Source organism: Phyllobates terribilis, unplaced genomic scaffold (genome assembly GCF_046119375.1).
Source record: "Phyllobates terribilis strain yellow unplaced genomic scaffold, ASM4611937v1 Scaffold_8__6_contigs__length_399053987, whole genome shotgun sequence".
Lineage (NCBI taxonomy): Eukaryota > Metazoa > Chordata > Amphibia > Anura > Dendrobatidae > Phyllobates > Phyllobates terribilis.
In genome coordinates this window covers 108,573,537-108,598,124 of record NW_027362768.1, presented here as the reverse complement: position 1 = coordinate 108,598,124, position 24,588 = coordinate 108,573,537, and the positions used below count along the sequence as shown (strand labels likewise).

General features: G+C 42.6%; 1 protein-coding gene across 4 annotated transcripts in view; it reads left to right on the top strand.

The window, feature by feature from the left end:
* The window catches only part of DIPK1A (divergent protein kinase domain 1A), a 250,794-nt gene that overhangs the window by 206,378 nt on the left and 19,828 nt on the right, over positions 1 to 24,588 (top strand). For all 4 annotated transcript variants that reach the window (XM_073643202.1, XM_073643203.1, XM_073643201.1 and 1 more), the window contains 3 exons: positions 4,856 to 4,949; positions 10,477 to 10,611; positions 24,376 to 24,483. In XM_073643202.1, coding sequence (XP_073499303.1) covers positions 4,947 to 4,949; positions 10,477 to 10,611; positions 24,376 to 24,483 — 246 coding nt within the window. In that variant the 5' untranslated portion in view covers positions 4,856 to 4,946. The remainder of the gene's footprint in view (positions 1 to 4,855; positions 4,950 to 10,476; positions 10,612 to 24,375; positions 24,484 to 24,588) is intronic.

Genomic DNA, 24,588 nt, shown 5'->3' with positions numbered 1-24,588 from the left:
GCATGCATACATACATACACAGCTCTGGCAAAAATTAAGAGACCACTGCACAGTTTTCTAAAAATCCCCATCTCTACATGTCTGACAGCCGTTCCAGTGTCAGTTGAATTCCAACCACAGTCCACCTCATTCTACTTAATGTGCTTCTGATTAGGTGATCACCTGAACCAAATCTTATGTAACGAGGGAAAGTATAAGTAACACTGCTGTGGTCTTCACAATCCTCTTGCAATAGGACAAGCTGGATGGCAAAACAAGTGCTAGGAATAGCCCAAAAGTAATTTGAATGAAAAAAATAACTTGTAACCATGCCAAAGGAGTTGAAAAGAAAAGTCTTGAGTGAGGAAAAGAAGGGCTCAATTCTGGTTTTACTAGGAGAGGGATACAGTGAGCGTCATGTTGCCTCCATCCTTAAAATTTCGAAGACTGCAGTCCATTACAAAAAGATCAAGCAGCAGAATTTGGGGACAACAAAGCTACCGACCGGCAGAGGACGAAAGCGACTCTCCACTGACCGGGATGACCGTCATCTTATTCCAATGTCACTCAGCAACTGCAGGATGACATCAAGTGACCTACAAAAGGGATGGCAAATGGCAGCTGGGGTGAAGTGCACGGCAAGAACAGTTGGTAACAGGCTGCTAGAGGCCTCAAGTCATATAAAGCTAGAAAAAAGCCTTTCATCAATGAGAAGCAAAGGAGAGCCAGGCTGAAGTTTGCCAAAGACCATAAGGATTGGACCATAGAGGACTGGAGTAAGGTAATCTTTTCTGATGAGTCTAATTTTCAGCTTTGCCCAACACCTGGTCGTCTAATGGTTAGACGGAGACCTGGAGAGGCATACAAGCCACAGTGTCTTGCACCCACTGTGAAATTTGGTGGAGGATCGGTGATGATCTGGGGATGCTTCAGCAAGGCTGGAATTGGGCAGGTTAATCTTTGCGAAGGACGTATGAATCAAGCCACATACAAGGTTATCCTAGAAAAACACTTTCTTCCTTCTGTTCAGGCAATGTTCCCCAACTCTGAGGACTGTTTTTCCAGCAGGACAATGCCCCATGCCACACAGCTAGGTCAATCAATGTGTGGATGAAGGAGCACCACATCAAGACCCTGTCATGGCCAGCCCAATCTCCAGACCTGAACCCCATTGGAAACCTCTGGAATGTAATCAAGAGGAAGATAGATCATCACAAGCCATCAAACAAAGAAGAACTGCTTAAATGTTTGTGTCAGGAGTGGCATAAGGTCACCCAAAAGCAGTGTGAAAGATTGGTGGAAAGCAGCCAAGACGCATGAAAGCTGTGATTAAAAATCATGGTTAGTCCACCAAATATTGATTTCTGAACTCTTCCTGAGTTAAAACATGAGTAATGTTGTTTCTAAATGAATAAGAACTTTTTTGCTTTGCATTATTTGAGGTCTGAAAGCACTATTTCTTTTTTATTATTTTGACGATTTCTCATTTGCTGCAAATAAATACAAAATTTTTAGCTTTGAATTTCGGAGACATGTCAGTAGTTTATAGAATAAAACAATAATGTACATTTTACTCAAAAATATACCTATAAAGAGAAAAATCAGAGAAAATGAAAATTTTGCAGTGGTCTCCTAATTTTTGCCAGAGATTAATGATATGTTGAAATTCCCCTCCCCATTTTTTTCCCCTTTTTCCTTTCTCCTCCTCTCTCTTGGGAATGGACTGGATTGGAGAGTGCAGTGCATTAAAATGATTGTAGGTTTCGGGGGTAGGGAGGAGGACATATCATTGGTGCAGCCCCACAGGAGCCCAAGAAGTAAGGGGGCCACTTCTACTTCCAGTGCAGATGGAATTGTGCATTATGATGAGCTTTTGAAAGTGAACGGCCCATATATTGTTCTGGGGCCCTTTTTCTGTCTGTGTCTGCCAGTGCTAGGTACAGTGGTGGCCAAAAGTATTGGCACCCCTGCAATTCTGTCAGATAATACTCAGTTTCTTCCTGAAAATGATTGCAATCACAAATTCTTTGGTATTATTATCTTCATTTAATTTGCTTGCAAGGAAAAAACACAAAAGAGAATGAAGCAAAAATCAAATCATTGATCATTTCACACAAAACTCCAAAAATGGGCCAGACAAAAGTATTGGCACCCTCAGCCTAATACTTGGTTGCACAACCTTTAGCCAAAATAACTGCGAACAACCGCTTCCGGTAACCATCACTGAGTTTCTTACAATGCTCTGCTGGAATTGTAGACCATTCTTCTTTGGCAAACTGCTCCAGGTCCCTGATATTTGAAGGGTGCCTTCTCCAAACTGCCATTTTGAGATCTCTCCACAGGTGTTCTATGGGATTCAGGTCTGGACTCATTGCTGGCCACCTTAGAAGTCTCCAGTGCTTTCTCTCAAACCATTTTATAGTGTTTTTGGAAGTGTGTTTTGGGTCATTGTCCTGCTGGAAGACCCATGACCTCTGAGGGAGACCCAGCTTTCTCACACTGGGCCCTACATTATGCTGCAAAATTTGTTGGTAGTCTTCAGACTTCATAATGCCATGCACACGGTCAAGCAGTCCAGTGCCAGAGGCAGCAAAGCAACCCCAAAACATCAGGGAACCTCAGCCATGTTTGACTGTAGGGACCGTGTTCTTTTCTTTGAATGCCTCTTTTTTTTTTCCTGTACACTCTATGTTGATGCTTTTTCCCAAAAAGCTCTACTTTTGTCTCATCTGACCAGAGAACATTCTTCCAAAACGTTTTAGGCTTTCTCAGGTAAGTTTTGGCAAACTCCAGCCTGGCTTTTTTATGTCTCAGGCGAAGAAGTGGGGTCTTCCTGTGTATCCTACCATACAGTCCCTTTTCATTCAGATGCCGACGGATAGTACGGGTTGACACTGTTGTACCCTCGGACTGCAGGGCAGCTTGAACTTGTTTGGATGTTAGTCGAGGTTCTTTATCCACCATCCGCACAATCTTGCGTTGAAATCTCTCGTCAATTTTTCTTTTCCGTCCACATCTAGGGAGGTTAGCCACAGTGCCATGGGCTTTAAACTTCTTGATGACAATGCGCACGGAAGACACAGGAACATTCAGGTCTTTGGAGATGGACTTGTAGCCTTGAGAATGCTCATGCTTCCTCACAATTTGGTTTCTCAAGTCCTCAGACAGTTCTTTGGTCTTCTTTCTTTTCTTCATGCTCAATGTGGTACATACAAGGACACAGGACAGAGGTTGAGTCAACTTTAATCCATGTTAACTGGCTGCAAGTGTGATTTAGTTATTGCCAACACCTGTTAGGTGCCACAGGTAAGTTACAGGTGCTGTTAATTACACGAATTAGAGAAGCATCACATGATTTTTCAAACAGTGCCAATAATTTTGTCCACCCCCTTTTTTAAGTTTGGTGTGGAATTATATCCAATTTGGCGTTAGAACAATTCTTTTTGTGTTTTTTCATTGAAGACAAATTAAATGAAGATAATAATACCAAAGAATTTGTGATTGCAATCATTTTCAGGAAGAAACTGAGTATTATCTTACAGAATCGCAGGGGTGCCAATACTTTTGGCCACCACTGTATATTAGTATATGTAATTTTGTTAAAGGAAATCTGTCAGCAAATGTTTTTGCTGTGTAATCTGACAGCGGCATGATGTAGGGGCAGAGACCCTGATTCCAGTGATGTATCACTTAGTTTACTGGGTGCAGCAGTTGTGATAGAATCCCTGTTTTCTCTGCTGCAGATCTAGCGGAGCTCAGAATGCTGAGCTGTGTATAGCCCCGCCCACACCACTGATTGGCAACTGTCAATATACCTTTTAAAAAGAAAGCTGCTAATCCGCAGTGGGGGAAGGGTTGGACCAGAAGGCACGAGACGCCTACTCCTCCAGTGATATTCTTCTGCTGATAAAAGACAGATTTTTTTAAAAAAGCAAAACACAGGCTAGTTAGTGATACATCACTGGAATCAGCCTCTCTGCCCCTACATCATGCTGATCTCAGATAACATAATAAAAACCTTTTGACAGATTCACTTTTAAAGGGGTTGTCTCATCTTCTAAAATAGATAAAATTGAAAAGTGCTTATATAATTATATATCATTTAATAGCCTCTTCTTTCTGTAGAATGGAGGGCTTTTTAATACCTCTATTTTATTGCTCATTGCTTAGGTTACCAGTCACCTTCGCAGTCTATCAGCAGTGACAAGTCTCTTAGGGTAGGAGCGCGGCACTTACAAGTGTTTTTCTATAGAGCTTGTAAGCGCTGCTCTGAAGCCGGGCAGTTCCCTCGGTCTGGCCAGCTGCAGTCCTCCTGGTCTCCTATGCTTGAAATATCGATGAGCGCACATTTCGGGCCAGTGGGGTAACCAGGCCACAGTTCCGAACTGTCAATCATCAGGAAGCCGGGAGGCAAAAGACTGGTGCATCCCTGAGGACTGAACGTAGCCTTTAATTCTAATTAAGAAGTACTTAAAAAAAAAAAAAAATCAGATAAAAGTAGTATATGTACAACGTGTTTTTAGCTTGAAAAAGGCCCAGTGTGGCTGAAACGTTGCATGTCCGTTTTTTTTATGTGTACACTAGTGCCAATAAAACTTTTTTGAAGGATACGACCCTGTGCCTTGGATCCTTGGATTGTTCACAGATCAAAGTAGGACATGTATCCATTTACAATTTTGTGGACAATCTGTCCCTATAAAAAGGGCAGGTGAAAAGGCACATTGATTGTAATGGGTCCATGATCTAAAACAAAATCCGAAAATGCTGATCTGTGGAAAAAGCTATAAAAATATATTAAAAAAAATTGACATAAATAATGCCTGTTTCAAACCTTAACCTATTACATGTACTTACATTAAAAATTATTTATCTGCAGGACCGATGCATCCATGCAAACAGACTTTGTAGGACCGCCATTGCATCAACCTCCCTGATCTGAAGCTGGAACTGGAAGATCACCATCTTTAATGGTAAGGGGGAAGGGGGCATTTACTGGCAGACAATCCATTTTACTAGGTATACAGATAAAGTAAATGATCCCAGCCTTCAGCAATCTACATCTGTGGAGACTGAAGAGCATATTTTCCAATACTGCAGTGATACGTGACGCCAAGTGCCTCGTACAGGAAACTTCACATAACGAGGCATCTCCCTTATTTTCTTTTTTCTTTTTTTTTATCTTTTCAACCTGAAATGATTCCATCTGGGGAAGTGTCTGATGAAGTGCTCCTTCACACTCAGAATTACCTTTTATTCACAAAGCTCTTCATAACATTTCCCCAAATCCAGGCTGAATGAGGACGCTCTATCACAGATCAATGAGCATTACCTAGATTCATTGCTTGGAATATCCATTTATTATTACAGCCAGACACCTGAAGAGGAGTTGGCCTTGAGCAGATGCATCACTTTTTGCAATAAAGCAACAGATAGCCATGCTTTTATGATTTGCCGCTGTTCTGCCATTAAGAGGACAAATCTATTGAATTATATCTCGTGCTATAATGGTTGATGCTCAACATTATGCAAAAATGCAATCCGTGTTGTGTCTTTTGAAGGGTATTTTAACAGGCAGATAAATCCAGATGGGCCATATATCAGTTGGCACGAATTCTGTATTTTTTTTGATGCAGTGCGGCACTTTTACCTATCTAGTGCAGTCATAGGAGTGTTACCCATATGCTTAAGGTAAATTACCGCACTTCATTTGCCTAATGCAAAGCAATGAGCTGCATTCACATCTTATGCTGGAAAAATGGCCGCAACTTGTAATGGTACGCCAATGTCCTTGGCAAAGCTCCATCTGCGGCCATTAGGCAGTGGAGAAGGGGTGGGCGGAGGGAGCGATCCCTTCTTGAATATCGCAGATTCCCATCTGTAAGCATATGTTTACCTGTGTCATATAAACCGTGCATATTCTTGGATGTAAAATACAATGCAAGTTACAGCAGCAGCCATGTGGATGAGATTTTTAAAAGGAATCTGTCAGCAGGATGTTACCCCACGGCACCAAACTATTTATATGCACATGTAGCTCTTTCAAAGAGAAGTCCAGCAATACCTTTACATGGCCAGTCCATTTTTCAGTTCCTGACAAATCAGCGTTTGAATTGATATGCTAATTAGGCTTAAGTGCTATGGTAGATCTAAAGCCTTTGTCCTTCCAGCTCTATTCTCTGCCCATCTCTGCCTTGTCCTCCTGCTTGACTGGCGGCTCCCTTTTGCCTGAAGTCACACAGCATAGAGGTGGTCAGTAAAGCAGGATGAGGCGGCGTTGGGTGGAGAATAGAGCTGGAGTGACAGAGGTTTCAGATCTACAAATAGTTCTTCAGCCTTATTTGCATATCAGTTCAAACACTGATTTCTCAGTAATGGAGGAAAGGACTGGCCATGTACAGGTATTTTCTGGACTTGTCTTTAAAAGAGAAGAAATAGTTTCTACATTCTAGCAAGCTCCTTTTTATAACTTAACAATTGCCCTATTTATTGTAAAATCAAGTTATAATACACGTTTTCACTATGCAAATCTGTGAGGATAAGTCGAGAAGGGCATTTACTCCTCTGGATTAATCCTTCCTGCTAATTTGGATGCATGACTCCTGGGGCATGATCGACATGATACAAGAACAACATCACGGTCGGCTTTTTGCAAATCGTGCGCATGCACGCAAGGTTCTGCCTCCATGAGCATACGCAGGTCGCTCATAAAGCTGGCGAGCATACACTCTCCCTTTATTGCACATCCCGAAGGAGGCAGAACATTGGGCGCATGTTTGAGATTTGCAGAGAGAGGACGGAGACATCACTCTAGCAGGTCAAGTGAATCACATTTAGGGAGGCATGCTTAGATGGTGGGAGGATGGATTATTCCGGTGAAACAAGTTCCTGACGGATTAGTCCTCACAGATTTACATAGCATGAACGCAGATTAAAACGTGACTTTACAATTCTAAAGCTATCTCCAAGATCTAAGACGGAGCTTGTTATAATGTAGAGATAGGGTGCAGTAGAGACATGGTGGCGCTCTAGAGGAGCTAGGACAGCTTACAGGTTCCCTTTAAATTACGTCAAGTGAAAACGCCTGAGAATTAAAGAATAGTTCAGCCATAACTACATTTTACAGCTTTGCTTTTCAGCTTTGAGATTCGTAAGTATTTCCTTACGGTTGCGTCATCTGCAGTTCATCAAGCAGCTAAGCCTTCTCCGTTTTCATTGGTCTCTCCCTTAAGGCTGGCTCTGGTAAAGGAAGGTCACTGACTAGATGTCTACACTCATCCAAATCTGTGACTACTTTTGCTTCTGTCTGCTGAGACGTTCCAGAACCTGAGTCATAATAGATCTGCTCTGCGTTTCATGACCAGATACAACGGTTATACAGGAAATCATTTTCCGACAAAATAACTTACCCATAGTCTAATCGAAGTAACAATCATGTAAAGTGGAACGTCCTAGAAAGGTCTGAAATTTTGACAGAGATTTAGCCTCCAAAAAATTAATAGATTCCAATAGATTTTTTACTTTTTACATTTTTTCACAATAGTAAAATGTTTTATTTTTAGATAAGATAGACTACCATGCTGCACTGGTAGTCACCGAACGTTAACCTGTAGTAAGATGGCACTTAAGATGGCTGCTGAAGAATCATATTGACATTGACTTCTCAATGAATTTTTTTTATAAAGGTTGAATCATGGACCCACCAATAGACCATTTATGGTTAGTCTGGTTTATCTTAAATAAAAAAATGGAAATTTTGTATGGAAAGGTCCATGTTTTGACCATTGTTGGCAAAGTTGAAATATTATTGGCGCTTAATTATTTCCGTTGCTCCCCAGTGGATCCTTTTTTTTTCTGCCAAACTGTCCCCAGAGATGGGGACCTTTTTAATTAGGGCTATTTGTTATGGTCTTTACCAGAAAAAAAACATGCAAAATATTTTCCTTACACCCTACACATTTATAAAGGACATGCCCCTGACAGTTGGCATATGAATCACAAGTGGTACATGTCACCCACCCAAAATAAATGCAAACCACAGAACAAAGCCCTTCAAACATGTAGACCAAATTCCCTAAATAAAGACATGCACCCTAGCCCAGCTGTTTATATAGACCATATGCCAGACCAGGGATGCCATCTTGGGTTTTCATTTTCTTTTTTTTTCTGGACACCTTATCCAAAAATCATTGTCTGCCAATATTTTTATGGATTCATTGGCAAACTGTAATGAATCATTAGGAATTTATTTTATTGTTGTCAACAGCCCAGAAAACTGAAAGAAACACTCTAGTAGTATTCAATGTGAGCTGTAGAATGGTGAAAATTATCCTCACAACAGTCTGTACAAGCTCCTCCATCTTAAAAAAAAATATATATATATACCCTACCTTATATACCCTAGTGTCACGCACAGTGTGGGAAAGACAAAGTGCAACACAAAGGGATGAGGAGAATGGAGCCCAGACACTAGGGAAAGGGGGAAGTGGAGACCTCCTAGGCTGATCTACAATCGCCCTGTTTACCCCTACCGTCCCTATATTGGTTCCTCACCAATCGCCGCACAGGAACCTATCCCTGTATTTCCTTAGTGCTTGGCCCTAGATAGGGAAGAGGGGGATGAGCGCTAGTCGATCCCCACTGATAACTAAAGACAGCAAGGGGAGACAGGCACGGGGAAAGTAGCTTAGCTTCAGTCGACTTCAGAGAGATGGCACACACGTCCTCTTAGCACCAGAGAGGAAGTAAGAACTGCACTTGCTCCAAGCCTTCACAAGGGGCCATGTGAATATCACCGGCGCCTCCCTATTGCTGACTGAAAGTATTTAAACACCCAGGCCAGGGTGTTAATAGGGGAGAGGAAGGTAGCCGCTGGGTCCTAGAGTGAGACAGATCTAAGAAGGTGTCTGTAATGCCAAACGAAGAGATCTCCTGCAACCAACTGCAGGGCGACTGTCTGTCACATCTGACACACCCGTGACACCTAGACCAGATCCCCTTTATTCTATTCACAGCTCTTAGCAAAGACTCTTATATGGGCAGCACAGTGGCTCAGTGGTTAACACTGTTGCTTTGCAGCTCTGGGGTCCTCTGTTCAAATCCCACCAAGGACAACATCTGCAAAGGAGTTTGTATGTTCTCCCCATGTTTGAGCGGGTTTCCTCTGGGATCTCCAGTTTTCTCCCACACTCCCAAGACATACCAATAGCGGGACAGTGATGATGATGTCTGTAAAGCGCTGTGGAATTAATGGCGCTATATAAATGAGTAAAACAATAATCTTAGAGACCCCAAAACTTCCCAGTTAGAAAAGTTAGACCGAAGATTTAGGGAACCACTTCTACAAGTTTTTGCACTTCGCTCTGCTGCTGGCCACTACCCCAGATAATGCCCTGATGGAGCTCTGGAGGGTGGGGAGCGCAAGAACATGCAGAAGTGAGTTTATGGGATGTCTCAAGATTTGCCAGCTCTTTTATGTCAATAAAATTATTATTTTTTTACTTGAATAATACAGAGCATTCAGGAAGAGTTGATTAGTGTATGAGACACGTGAACATAAATCTAGACACACCACTCAACTTTTGAAAAAGGGAAAGATGTTTTGGTGCCTCCATAATGATGTAAAGATCAGAGGACCTGTCTGATGGATATCAGATTCTTATCCATCCGACTACCGATTGTTTAGTTTGATCATTAATTCGGGGTCAGGTTAAATTTCCTGCTTTCCCCTGAGCGCACACAGCATAACTGGCACTGGAGGATATTTTTGGGGGATCTTTGGTTTGGAAAAATTTTCTTTTCTTTGAAAGAAAAGTAATGTTCAAACAGCAAAGAAAATTGTGGATTTTTTTCAGTGCAATAACAATATGAGTTTAGTCTACACCAATCCCACCATTGGGAATTCAGTGCCTTATTGTTGGATGTTCTTAGCATCTACTCTAAATCCGTTCTCAATATAGACTTGATATAATATAGACAATATATAATATAGACAATATAGACTTGTCAAGATAAAATGGCTAGTGCACCATTAGATCACATATTAAATTCCAACCAGCCGAACTCTCATACAGATATGAATAATCTAGTCAAATAATCAAATTATCTCAAAGTCAATGATGTATCATCCTGACGTCATCGTTGTCCTGCTCTTGTGTAATTTAATCAAATTAGAAACATACAGCCCATGATAGATATTACCCTATAGAATATATAGATGTCTCCATAGCTGAATAAAAATACATTTTTACAGAACATCCCAAGTGTTTTCTAGCAGAAAAGGCATTTACTTTTGTTCTTTTCTTTTAAACGTTCCACTTAAGAAATTGCTTTCTTTCAGGGCTTGAAACCGCTGACCATTTCAAATTGGATTAAAACATGGAAGACTCTTTTTTTTCTTAGGTGTTGAGAAATGTTTTAGAGAATTGTAGGATTGAGTATTAATTGTATGAGCAGATGAATGGCCAATCACGGTAACAAGGTTGGGTTTTGTATCCACAGGCTCGCTTGTCATATATGCGGATTAAATACCTCTTCTTCTCATGGCTGGCGGTGTTCATCGGCAGCTGGGTGATATACGTTCGATACAACTCGTACACGGAGCTCTGCAGGGGACATGAGTGTAAAACTACCATTGTAAGTGCTGTCTTCATATGACGCTCGTGATGTGACTTTTATGCTACCATAATGTAACTATCAGGCTCCAGTTATCTGTGGGAGTTTTGCGTATCACACTTGTCCACCATGCTATTAAACTAAAGGTGCCCGTATACCGTAGGCTAGATTCGGCCGAAACACTTCGATATCGACGTATTCAGATGACCGTCTAATGTGTATGGGGTCCCTGATAGATGGTTTCGGAGGAGCTATGTATCCAACATATCCGACTTTGAACTGCCAATCCTTTGGTCCCCTAAGAGATAAGACGCCGGCCATAGATATCTGGCAGCAACTTGTGCAATCATGTCATCAATGAGGACTCTTCCTTCAGAGAAGGAGTTTTGTGTGTATTGTCTCAACCCAACACAGTACAACACTTTTTTTTTGTTTTGTACTAATAATTATATTTGATTTTATCTATATATAAAAATATGTAAAAAGAACTGACCAGCACATCCTAAAATGTGAACAGGTGCAAGCTGCAGAAACTGAATAAGATATATAAAAAAAGAGAGCGCAGCAGCACTCCATTATGGTGCCGCTAAACCAACAGATAAAAAAGAAAAACAAATAACATGTAATAGAATTTTTACTAGCCTTCAAGCTTTGGTTACCCAAGACTGCAAGACAAAGTTACAACAAAAAATAAAGAAGCTATATAACACAGGTACGATTCTTCTCCCCCCTTTAATATTACATGGTTGCTCGCTACTCCTCTGCCAACCTCCATGTATTTGGTCTTGTTTCCTCAGAACAAACAAAGCTTCCATGCGGCATCATAAAATAAATTATCAACTTTACTTTTTTCAAAACATAGAAAAAATTTTTTTTTTCTTTTCCTTCTATCAGTTACGTTCCACAATGTAGGTGACCGTAAGGCAAATAGTGTTACCAACAACTTGCATTATCTTGAATTTTTTTTTTTTTTTTAAGACTGTAGTAACAGGTTTTAACCGTAAAAATCAGACAGACAATGAAAGATTTGATAACTGTGATTTGCAGTAAAAATTTAACTTCTCACCCATATCCACATGGCTTTCCCTTAACCCCTTCCCGACCCGTGTCACACCGTTTGTGACATGGAAAACAGTTCGTTCCCGACCCATGTCACAGCGTCTGTGACATGGAGGGAAAGACCCCCTGCAGCGCCTGCGAGCGGGGTCGCTCAGGTGTCACAGTTGCTACTGCAACTGGACATCCTGAAGTCGACCCCCCGGGGGGTGGATTAACCCCCCCGTGCCTGGGACCCCTCCGATTGGCTGTTTCATTTTCACTTTTAATGAAACTGCCAATCGGTATGAATTAAATATTTCACCAATGAAAATTGGTGTAATATTTAAATCTGGGCATGGCCTGATGCTTACAGCATCAGCCATTGGCTGGGGGGAGTGTCACCTCTGTCCCCCCCTCCCCCCAGATCTGATTGGGGGGCTAGCGTCACATGGATACTAGCCCCAATCAGATGTGGAGGGAGTTTTTAATGATGGCCGCAACTGCCCGTCCATGGATCGGGTGCCGGCCGTTGTGGACCCTCTGCTGCTGCCTCCTGTGGACCCTCTGCTGCTGCCCCCCCGTGGACCCTCTGCAGCTGCCCCCCCGTGGATCGCCTGCTGCCGCCGCTGATCGCCTGCTGCCGCCGCTGATCTGCATCAGGTAGTATTGCCCCCGCTCCCCCCCGACCCCCCCTCCACTCCACCCTGCCCCCCCCTCCACCCCCGACCCCCCCTCCACTTTCATACCTGCACCCCGACCTCCGCTCCCTCTGCTCCCTCTCCCACGTCTTCATCCACCGGCTGCTGCTCTCCTTCTGACAGCCGGTGGACTGTGATCACAGCAGCAGCAGGCTCAGTGTAAATGCCCTGCTCCTGTGATCAAACCCACCATCCCCCAGTCCCAGTGATATCACCCCCCACCTCCCAATAATCACCCCTCCCCCAGTGTTCACCCCCCCTGTCCCCAGTGTTCACCCCCCCTGTCCCCAGTGTTCACCCCCCCTGACCCCAGTGTTCACCCCCCCAGTGTTCACCCCCCCTGTCCCCAGTGTTCACCCCCCCTGTCTCCAGTGTTCACTCCCCATCCCCAGTGTGCACCCCCCCATCCCAGTGATCATCCCCCCCCCCCCGCAAACCCAGTGATCACCCCCCTTGCTGCTGCCGGCTCCTGCCCCAGTGATCACCCCCCTTGCTGCAGCTGCTGGCTCCTCCATCTCTTCAGCCCCCCCCCTACGCCTGACAGCCCCGTACGCCTGACAGCCCCCGTACACCTGACAGCCCCCCTACGCCTGACAGCCCCCCTACGCCTGACAGCCCCCCTACGCCTGACAGCCCCCCTACGCCTGACAGCCCCCCTACGCCTGACAGCCCCCTACGCCTGACAGCCCCCTACGCCTGACAGCCCCCACACGTGACTGCAGAAGGTTACACCAAGCACACACACACACACACACGTACACTCACACTATAATAAAGTTTCGATTTTTTTTTTTTTTTTTTTTTTTTTTTTACACACGCACACAGCACACAAAATGTCCCGCCCGTCCCACTCATCCCAGTCTAGGGCGTACTCAGCTTAGTAGGCTATGTCAGGTTGGTGTGTGTGTTGTAGTGTGTGTGTGTGTGTGTGGTGTATACACTACAATATACCACACCGCACACCAACCTGACATACACTACACAATGGTGTCCACTAACAAATTGGAACCATGTTGCGTTTGGAGAGTCCCTGTGTGCCCAAACATTGGAGCTCCCCAACAAGTGACCCCATTTTGGAAACTAGACCCCCCAAGGCACCTATCTAGATGCATAGTGAGCACTTGAAACCCCCAGGTGCTTCACAAATTGATTCATAAAAATGAAAAAGTGGAAAAAAAAACACTTTTTTATTTTTACGGATTAATTTGTGAAGGACCTGGGGGTTCCAAGTGCTCACTATGCATCTAGATAGGTGCCTTGGGGGGTCTAGTTTCCAAAATGGGGTCACTTGTGGGGGAGCTCCAATGTTTGGCCACACAGCGGCTCTCCAAACGCGACATGGTGTCCGCTAACAAATTGAATGGAAAATCGGCTCAAATTGTTAGCGGACACCATGTTGCGTTTGGAGAGCCCCTAATGTGCCTAAACAGTGGAGCTCCCCCACAAGTGACCCCACTTTGGAAACTAGACCCCCCAAGGCACCTATCTAGATGCATAGTGAGCACTTGGAACCCCCAGGTGCTTCACAAAATGATCTGTGAAAACAAAAAAGTACTTTTTTTTTCACAAAAATTTTCTTTTAGCCTAAATTTTTTAATTTTCACATGGGTAACAGGATAAAATGCATCCTAAAATGTATTGGTCAATTTCTCCTGAGTACACTGATACCTCATATGTGGTCGTAAACCACTGTTTGGGCACATGACAGGGCTCAGAAGAGAAGGAGCGCAATTTGACTTTTGGAGCTAATTTTCCATTCAAAAAGTAAAATGGCGCTCCTTCCCTTCTGAGCCCTGCCGTGTGCCCAAACAGTGGTTTATGACCACATATGAGGTATCAGTGTACTAAGGAGAAATTGACCAACAAATTTTAGGATGCATTTTATCCTGTTACCCATGTGAAAATTAAAAAATTTAGGCTAAAAGAAAATTTTTGTTAGAAAAATAAAAATGTTCATTTTTTTCTTCCATGTGGCTTTAGTTCCTGTGATGCACCTGAAGGGTTAATAATCTTCTTGAATGTAGTTTTGAGTAGCTTGAGGGGTGCAGTTTTTGGAATGGTGTCACTTTTGGGTGTTTTCTGTCATGTACACCCCTCAAAGGGACTTCAAATGTGATGTGGTCACTAAAAAAAATGGCTTTGCAAATTTTGCTGGAAAAAAGAAAATTTGCTGATGAACTTTGAACCCTTCTAACTTCCTACCAAAAATTTTTTTTTTTTCAAAAATTGTGCTGATGTAAAGTAGACATGTGGGAAATGTTATTTATTAACTATTTTGTGTCACATCACTCTCTAGTTTAGCAGAATAAAAATTCAAAATTTGAAAATTGCAAAATTTTCAAAATTTTTCCCATATTTTTGATTTTTTCACAAATAAACGCAAATATTATCGACCTAAATTTAATACTAACATGAAGCCCAATATGTCACGAAAAAACAATCTCAGAATCGCTAGGATCCGTTGAAGTGTTCCAGAGTTTTTACTTCGTAAAGGGACACTGGTCAGAATTGACAAAAATGCCAAGGTCTTTAGGGTCAAAATAGGCTGGGTCCTGAAGGGGTTAAACTGTATGTTACATTTCAAGAGTCAGATCGAGCATGATTTTCTTAATTAATGCAAAAGAATATATATTTTTATATATATAAAAAGAGAGCGCAGCAGCACTCCATTATGGCCAAAATACATAAAGACAATAAAAACGTTTGATTTAAACTGTGTTATTACTCAATGAATTTTACTTACAACAAACGGAGGTTCTTAGCGCATAAATTGGCCAATTCATGCGTGCCCATCAACCGCTGCAAGGTGACCTCCCATCTGGGTACTACTCTCGTACTGCCTCCTGTTTGACCTTGCACTCCTCCCATTTAACCAGCAGGTGATGTATATTCTATTCTACCAGCCCATTTAAATAGTAGGTGTTTCAGCCCAGAAGTGACATGTTCTGTCCAGAGTTATAGGCTTATAGCCCAAGAGAGGCATGTAGGCAGTGTAGTACCCATCAGATGGGAGGTCACCTTGCAGCAGTTGATGGGCACGCATGAATTGGCAAATTTATGCGCTAAGAACCTCCGTTTTTTGTAAGTAAAGTTCATTGAGTAATAACACAGTTTAAATCAAACGTTTTTATTGTCTTTATGTATTTTGGCCATAATGGAGTGCTGCTGCGCTCTCTTTTTATATATATATAAAAATATATATTCTTTTGCATTAATTAAGAAAATCATGCTCGATCTGACTCTTGAAATGTAACATACAGTTTAAGGGAAAGCCATGTGGATATGGGTGAGAAGTTAAATTTTTACTGCAAATCACAGTTATCAAATCTTTCATTGTCTGTCTGATTTTTACGGTTAAAACCTGTTACTACAGTCTTAAATTTTTTTTTTAAAAATTCAAGATAATGCAAGTTGTTGGTAACACTATTTGCCTTACGGTCACCTACATTGTGGAACGTAACTGATAGAAGGAAAAGAAAAAATAAATTTTTTCTATGTTTTGAAAAAAGTAAAGTTGATGATTTATTTTATGATGCCGCATGGAAGCTTTGTTTGTTCTGAGGAAACAAGACCAAATACATGGAGGTTGGCAGAGGAGTAGCGAGCAACCATGTAATATTAAAGGGGGGAGAAGAATCGTACCTGTGTTATATAGCTTCTTTATTTTTTGTTGTAACTTTGTCTTGCAGTCTTGTTCGGGGTAACCAAAGCTTGAAGGCTAGTAACAATTCTAATACATGTTATTTGTTTTTCTTGTTTATCTGCTGGTTTAGCGGCACCATACATAAATCTTAATATATGCATGCTCTTTTCCTGCCAGTTCTTTTCTCCTATCTCCGTTAAGAGCTCATTATTTTAAAGAAATGACAGAGTATTTTTTTTTATTATAATTTAAGAAAAAATCTCATTCCCAAAAGGATGTTTTGCAAATTAAATACATCTTTTGTAGATGTGCACTTCAGATGTGGTTTAAGACGTTACTAAACAAATTAGAATCTGTGCAAATCTGTCATCCTTCGTTGGTGTAAAAAAAAAAAAAAAATTCTGGTCCTTACACACAAATATACATATATATATATATATATATATATATATATATATATAAAAAATATGCATGTATGGCTCCTTCACCCCAAAACACTCGTTCATGGGGTGAGATGATCTTTTGTGCTGTACAAAAAATAATGAATTCTCACCAGTGCATAATCTTGTCTAAACAGGACTTGTGCTGCCAATAACAATGGCAGCCTATGTGCATTGAACGATCTATTACAGGTTGCTCGGCGCTCAGTATTAAGCGCGTTCTGCCTGTGTCGTGTAGTACTGCAAATGTGAAACCGCCCTAAGTAGGATCTGCCTAGTTTATGACGCGCCCCTGGACCTGTGTCGCGCTGCGTTGCGCACGCGGGAGCTTACCCGGAGCCGGATCTCTTGAGGGTTGTAGTCTCGTGGCGGTGATCCAGTCCGTGCCCAGGGAGTCAGACTAAGTGGCGCTGTATTAGCGGTAGATGTTGGACGACTACGCCACCCGTTGAGTACAGCTAAGGAGCTGCTGCTGCAGGGCAGACCGCTGAGGCCGGTGGTAGGATTGTGCAGCGTGATAGTATAACCCCCAACGGGAGGGGTATGGCCTCAGGGCAGCCGACGTGGATGATGGGGGTAGCAGGAACCACTCGGAGACGGTACGGTGTAGTTCAGGGTCTTTACTGGTGACAAAGATAGACCCTCCCAGAGTACTGGCTAGCGATTGGGGCCTGGTCAGTCCTTGAGCAGATGGGATCTCCCCTGGCCAGGCGGAGTTGTAGGCCTCCCAAACTAACGATACTCTTCTGGCTACCTTGCTAGAGGCGGGTATAAGTAGCCCACGTCCCTGAGTGTACCGTGTGGTGCTCACCCGTATGGCCGGTGACTCGGGGCCTTCTAGTGGCGTCCGCTCCACGACGGCGGTGCTGGTCCCACGCGTGTGACCGTGCCTTCGGGTTTCTGGGCCAGAGGACCTGCAATCCCCTGCCGGTCGGTTTCTGCTGCTGGATAGGAGTTAGTCCCCACAGCCTCGGACTCCGGGTCCGGTGATAACTTCTCAGTCAGGGCGAGCTCTGCAGCTGCCAGCCCCTGACTCCTTGTAGCACTGCTCCCACAGAGCTCCTGATGTTCTTTTCCTATATCTGCTTCTCTGTCTCTACTTCTTCTCTACTCACTAACCCTGCCTCAGCCCTAGGTTTATATAGGGGAAGTTCTTCCCCTCCCAGGACTGGGCAGGAGGTGTGGCATGCATAGGATTCCTGACCAAGAGACCTCCCACCTGCTCTCAGACGTAATATCTCTATCACTGTGGCAACCAGACCCCTGGGGTGTCACATTTACATTTCATGATGAGGAGGAACATGAAGTTAAGGTCTCCATACACATTACTAAAGTCCGCCAAACCTGCTGATTTTGGCTCGAGTGGCCAACCTTTTGTGTTGTTACGGGGCCTTCCGAACCTCTCCCAACAGATGTTGTTGGGCAGGAATATGATCCAGACATGTTGAATTTCGAAGGGAAATACCTTTTGTTCTGCAGGGTGATAAGCAGCTGTCATTGGAGTCTGGCAGTGACTTTCTAACAGATAACACAGGAGTGCTTGGCCTAGCCTTCCTGTGTATAAGGGAGTGGAGAGAGAGAGCTGCCGTCCGAGCCTTCTTGTACATAAGGGAGTGGAGAGAGAGAGCTGCCGTCCGAGCCTTCTTGTACATAAGGGAGTGGAGAGGGAGAGCTGTTGGGCCGAGCGTTCCTGTGTATGGTCGAGTGGAAAGGGAGAGCTGCCAGTCAAACAATTCTTCAGCAGATCACTATCTGTTGTGTACAGCCAGCTTTTGTAGATTAGTTACCCATTGGTGGTAACTGAAGGACCCCATACACATTAGACTAATATAGGCCATTGGCTGAACAGTTGATATTGGCAGGTTCAGCCGATGGCCTAATGTGTATGGGGCACTGGCTGACTGATGGTCTGGAAAGATGGCGATTGCATATGTCTTATTTCGGGCTGCCGATCACATTGTTCTCCCTGAGTTAAACGGGGTGCTCCACGAACAAAAGTACATTTTAATCAATAGATCTTGGAATAATAATAATTTCCACAATTGGATGTGTTTAAATAAAATGTTCCTGTGCTGAGATAATCTTATAAATGTCCCCTGCTGTGTACTGTGTAATGGCTGTGTCTGACCGTACAGGAACATGGTCTGATAATACCACATCTCCTGGACAGGGAGGAGAAAAAGAGGATACAGGCAGGATAGCAGGGGATCACAGCTGATTCTTTTTGCGAGGTAAAAATATCACTGCCTGTTTTTAAACAATGTTTTACTTCAAAGAAAGAATCAGCTGTGATCCCCTGCTGTCCTGTCTGTATACTCTTTTTCTCCCCCCTGTCCAGGAGATGTGGTATGATCAGACCATGTTCCTGTACGGTCAGACACAGCCATTACACAGTACACAGCAGGGGCACATATATAAGATTATCTCAGCACAGGAACATTTTATTTAAATACATCCGTTTGTGGAAGTTATTATTATTCCAAGATCTATTGATTAAAATGCACTTTGGTAAGTGGGAAAATTCCTTTAAGCCTCTGGCCAATGTGTCAGCAGGCAGCTTTCTCGTACACAGGAGCACTTCATTGAGCTAGCGCCCCTGAGTATGGGAGAGTCTGTTGAGATGGCTGTTGACTGAACGATCGGCCAATGCATCATTCGGCCAACAGCCATCTAATGTGTTTGGCCAGCCTGACACTAGCCTGTCCCGGGGAGGGTGAGATGGGGGTGAGCACCAGCAAGCCACTTGGCATTGGCCTGGCTATTTGGAATAGGGCAGCAAACTGAGCCTTCTTCCCTAGTGAAGGACTATTTAGGGAATATGGCCCTGATAATCTGTCAGGCATAAAACACAAGTTCCTGATTTAATTAAACAGTCTGAGCTGGAAAACTGGTGTGAAAAGGTAGCAGAATTTTTGCTCAACACTTATTTTTTGTGCATGCTTCCTAATGAATTTGGTGCATTGTACACCGGCAGAATCCGCGTGGAAATAATTAAGCAACTGCCGATAGACCAGGGTACAGACATAGTGCCGCACATGATTTAGCCCATTATGTATCAGTCACTACATGAATAGGTGACAGAACACGTTATTTTTCCTGCCTATGTTCCTTGGGCAATCTCTTTTGGGTACTGTGGTCTGAGGCCGGCACACACACATATTATTTTATAATGTGCTTACATCTGCTATAAGACAAACGTGCTTTTCCTTTTAAACTCTTTTTAAATATGTGCTGTCTGCATGCCGGAGACTAAAATAACAATGTTGTAATCTGCGACAAATTTCTGTCTGATTCCGTCCCCAAGGCTTTAATATGAGCTTGGTGCTCTCTTCTTAACAGCCTTTAATTAGCCCAATTATTCTTCAGGCTCATAATTAGGAACATGTTTAGAAGAATCATAGTGATGAGAGGGAATACAGTCACTATCATAAGAAAACATGTTGGCAATTTTCTGCATGCGGCTGCTGCCTGAATTCCTGCGGGCATAAAATAACTGAAGGGTTTCTGTTTGTGTGGGTTAATCTGGCATAGATGAGAATGGTGATCCGGATTATCAGATTATTTTTGACTACTGGATCTAAAATTAACAGCACTCAACATGACAACTGCAAAGCATCATCACTTTTTTTTTTTGGGGGGTTGCATGTGATTTTTCCAGCACATCAGAAGGTTACAATGGTCGTCCAAAAACTTCTGGAGACTGATAGACTAATTTACACTTCAGCTTTGTGTCAGTGATCCAATCACAGTCCAGTTGCACATAAAACTGTGGTTCTTTGCTGCCTTTGTAATAGTTAAATTCATGTTCCTTACAAAGTTGTGTAACTTTTCAAATGCACTGCTTTATAAATCTCGGGCTGCAATGTAGACTGGAGCTGAATTCACTATTCTAGCGGCTTCACAGCAGAAATTCCCCAACATTCCTTTCTGGCTCATTGTCTGCTCAGGTGATTTGCATTTGAAGACCACTAATTAAACCTCTAATGTAACCTTGGAAACATTTAGAAGAGTTTAGCTGAGCCAAAATATTGCTGTGTCAATTGTCTGTTTCCAATGATGGCCAGTGAAACCGTTTACGCAGATCTGGACAGAAGTGAAGCTCCTAAATCAAAATCTGTTCCAGAACCTCCGTCTTTCTGCGCAGTTTATTGCACCAGGGTCATCTTTTATATAGCAGAGGAATATTGGCCTACGGTAGGCAACTCCAACCTCTCATACCTAATTACCTGCACCTTCAAGAAAATGCATACAGCATGTCCTTGCACAGATTTTTTTTCACACGTAATATTTTTGCTGCAATTTTTTTTTTCCAATTTTTTTTAGGCAAGAAAAAAAGGCAGCATTTTACAGTAGTAGCAAAATGAAAGAGATTTGTAAAATCTCATTTTGCATTTTTTTTTTCTTTTTCTTGCATTTTGTTGACCTTTTTTCTAGAGGATCTGCCACCAGGTTCTGAGAGCAGCAGAATATAGGGGTAGAGGCCCTGATTCCAGCGATGCTTCACTTAGTAGGCTGCTTGCTGTCATTTTGATCGCTATTTTCTCTGCTGCATATTTAGCAGCTCTCTGAATGCTGAGCTCTGTATAACTCCGCCCACACCACTGATTGACAGCTTGCTTCCTACGCACAATGTACACACGAATCTTCCAATCAGTGGTGGGGGCGTGGTTATACAGAGCTCATTAATATGAAGGACTACCTGGCGGCAGGTTTACTAGTCCTCTAATGATTTTATCAAAACTACAGCCAGCAGCCCAGTAAGTGACACATCGCTGGAATCAGGTTCTCTGTCTCTGCATCATGTTGCTCTCAGATTAGGTGGCAAAAACCTTGTGACAGATTCCCTTTAAGCGCAGCATGTCAATTCTTACTGTGTTTTTTTTCTTCAACTCCTTGAGACAAATTAGGCAGTGCAGCAAAACAAAATAACAGAAAAGCATGATTTAATGTGAAATTGCTTCTACGTTTTTCTGGTATTTGCATTTTTCCTGCTGAAAAAAATGCAGCAAAAACATTTGCATGTAAAGTTATCCTTGGTTTCACATTTATCCTGTGCTTTATGCTGAGCACTGCATTGGGGTTTTGTCTAAATCCCTAACACCTGAGAATCGGGATTAATTGGAAACCCCCACAGAACCCTAACCTAGCCAATACCAGTAATGAGGCAGGCGAGACGACGTCACTTGGTACTCCGCCTGGCCACCATTTTGGCGGTGTCCCTCTCATTAAGGCAGCTACAAAAGCAGTTTAGACCTTAAAAAGACACTGGTGTAACAGAGTCTAAAGTACAAAGGGACTCCTTATGGACAATCAGATGGTGCGGACAAGCGGTTGTGCTGCGCTACTGCAGTCTCAATAAACGGGAATTTCTAGAAAGGAATTAGAATAGTGCAGTCCTGCTCATCGTTATTGGCACCCATGAAGTTTAAGTACATAATGTGGAATATCTCCTGAAAAAAATGAATGAAGTGACCGTTTTTTTGTGTAGAGCACTCCTGTTAAATACAAAAGAGCAAATGAGAAACAATCATCTAAAACAAAAAACAATGGGAGGGAAAAATAGAAAAACCTAAAGCTTGCTGTGTCACTGGTATTAGCACCCTTTACATTAATTTAGTATGGAAACACATTTTGACTTTCCTGTGGTAAATCACAAAAGAGATTCACCTGTGATTGTCGGTGCCCATGTGACATGAATTAACCAGTGATTGATGACTTCAGTGTTTTAAAAAGCCACATGGTAGGCCCTGTTCCTTTGTCACAATGGTGAAGACAAAGGAGCTCTCTGAGGACATCAGAACTGCTATTATTAGCAAACTCAAGACTTCCAGAGGGTATAAGGCCATCTCTAAAGACCTTGGTATCCCAGTTTCAACAGTTTGCAAAGTTATTAAGAAGTTTGCCAAGCATGGAACCGTCAAGAACCTCCCTGGACGTAGGGGAAAGAGGAAAATTGACAAGAAATGTCTTCGAAGGTTGGTGCGAATGGTGGAGAAAACACCACGTCAAACATCCAAAGACCTGAAGACCAACCTGGAACAGTCTGGGGTCATGCTTTCAACAAGTACTATATACCACACACTAAACCAAGCAGCGCTTTATGGGCGAAGGCCATGGAAGAAACCATTGTTTAAGAAAAGACCTAAAAAAATGACTGATCTTTGCCAAAGAGGACCTTGACAAACCACAATCATTCTAGGAAAATGTTCTATGGACAGATGAAACAAAAATAGAGCTTTTTGGCAATGCAACAGTTTGTTTACAGACGGTGCAATGAAGCTTATAAGCAAAAGAACACCTTACTAAAAGTTAAGCATGGTGGAGGATCCATAATGCTGTGGCGTTGCTTTGCTGCATCTGGTACTGGAGGCCGTGACAGTATCACAGGAATCGTGAAATCAGAGAACTATCAAGAGATTTTAGAGTGAAATGTCCTACCCAGTGTAAGAAAACTTGGTTTGAGTCGAAGATCGTGGGTATTTCAGCAAAACAATGACCCAGAGCACACATCCAAAAGTACACAGGAATGGTTAAAAAACAAAAAATGGACTGTTTTAAAAAGGCCAGCAATGAGTCCTGACCTCAATCTTATTGAAAATCTTTGGGGTGAGCTGAAATCTGCCAAAAAGATTCCCTGCAAACAGTCAAGAGCTTGAACAAACTGCAAAGGAAGAGTGGGAGAAAATTACAGCTGAGAAGTGCAAGAAGTTTATAGATGGCTACAAGAAATGTTTGGAGGCTGTCAGCAATACCAAAGGGTGTGCAACCAAGTATTAATTAGGGGTGCCTTTATTGCTGCACATGCTGTTTATTCTGTTTCTTCTTTGAAATTGCAACATGAAAGTTGAAAAACAATGTTTTATTGTTGTATCACTTTGGACCACTAATTTGAAAAATCCTGAGGATATAAGTTTGGTACATTTCCATTTAGTTCGGAAGATATTGTACAATCTATGAAAACAAATGAAGGGGTGCCAATAATGGTGAGCAGCACTATACATGGTTTAATCTCTACGCTTTTCAAAGTAACACTGACTTCATCAGGAGTCACAAGTCAACTTCTAATTCCTTTCTGGACATTCCAGTTTATTGAGACTCCATCAGCGCAGCACAACTGCTTTTCCACACCACTAGATTTCCACGTTGGATCTACCAACAAGCAGAGCAGCAGCAGCTGGGTTTGCTTTGATTTCCTTTGCTTCTGTGTTATTCAGAGTAAGGCCATGGCCCCACTATCAGTATTTGGTCAGTATTTTCCTCAGGAGTGGGAGCCAACACCAGGAGTGGGTGATAAATGCAGAATTGGTGACTTGTTTCTATTATACCTTTTCTCTGATTGTTCCTCACCTGGTTTTGGCTCCCACTCCTGAGAAAAAATACTGACCGAATACTGACAGTGGGGCCGTAGCTTTTATGCTTTCTCACAACTTTATCAGGTGAGCAATTACCGCAACACAATTGACACTTGTTGTCTGGTTAATGCCCTGTCTTGTGCTCCTTGTCCTTTCAGTCTGTAATCATTATGGACAATGGCTCCGTCGAGGTTTCTGTCTGAATTCCACTTTTTGAGAATTTAGACAAAAACTCCAATGCAGTGCTCAAAGACTGTGAAGCGGGCCTTAACACGCAAACACGCGGAGAACATACAAACTCCTTGCAGATGTTGTCCTTGGTGGAATTTGAACCCAGGACCCCAGGGGTGCAAGGCTGCAGAGCTAATCACTGAGCCACCGTGCTGCCCTAATCCATATAAGATATGTACAATTATTCATCCTTTAAGGTCATATCCATTTTATGCAATAAGAATACCTCCCAGTATATTGATTGAGGATTATACGGGAGCGCGATCACTGATTATTATCTGATTGTGACATACAGAATAATTGGGATAATGGTGATTGAAATGATGTGTGAGAGATAATACTGTATAAGACCTAATTATTTTCATCCTGACCTTTTCTTCCAGTGTGACAAATACCGGAAGGGGATTATCGACGGATCAGCCTGTGAAGGTCTCTGCTCTAAGGAAACTATTTATTTTGGAAAATGTTTGTCAACGAAGCCAAACAACCAGGTAATATTTTGCATTGCGTTAATCAGGGAACATATGAAGAATTTGAAATACCAGAATGAACTTTTGTCAAAAATCCATCTGTTGTTGAACAGTCTCCCAAGATGC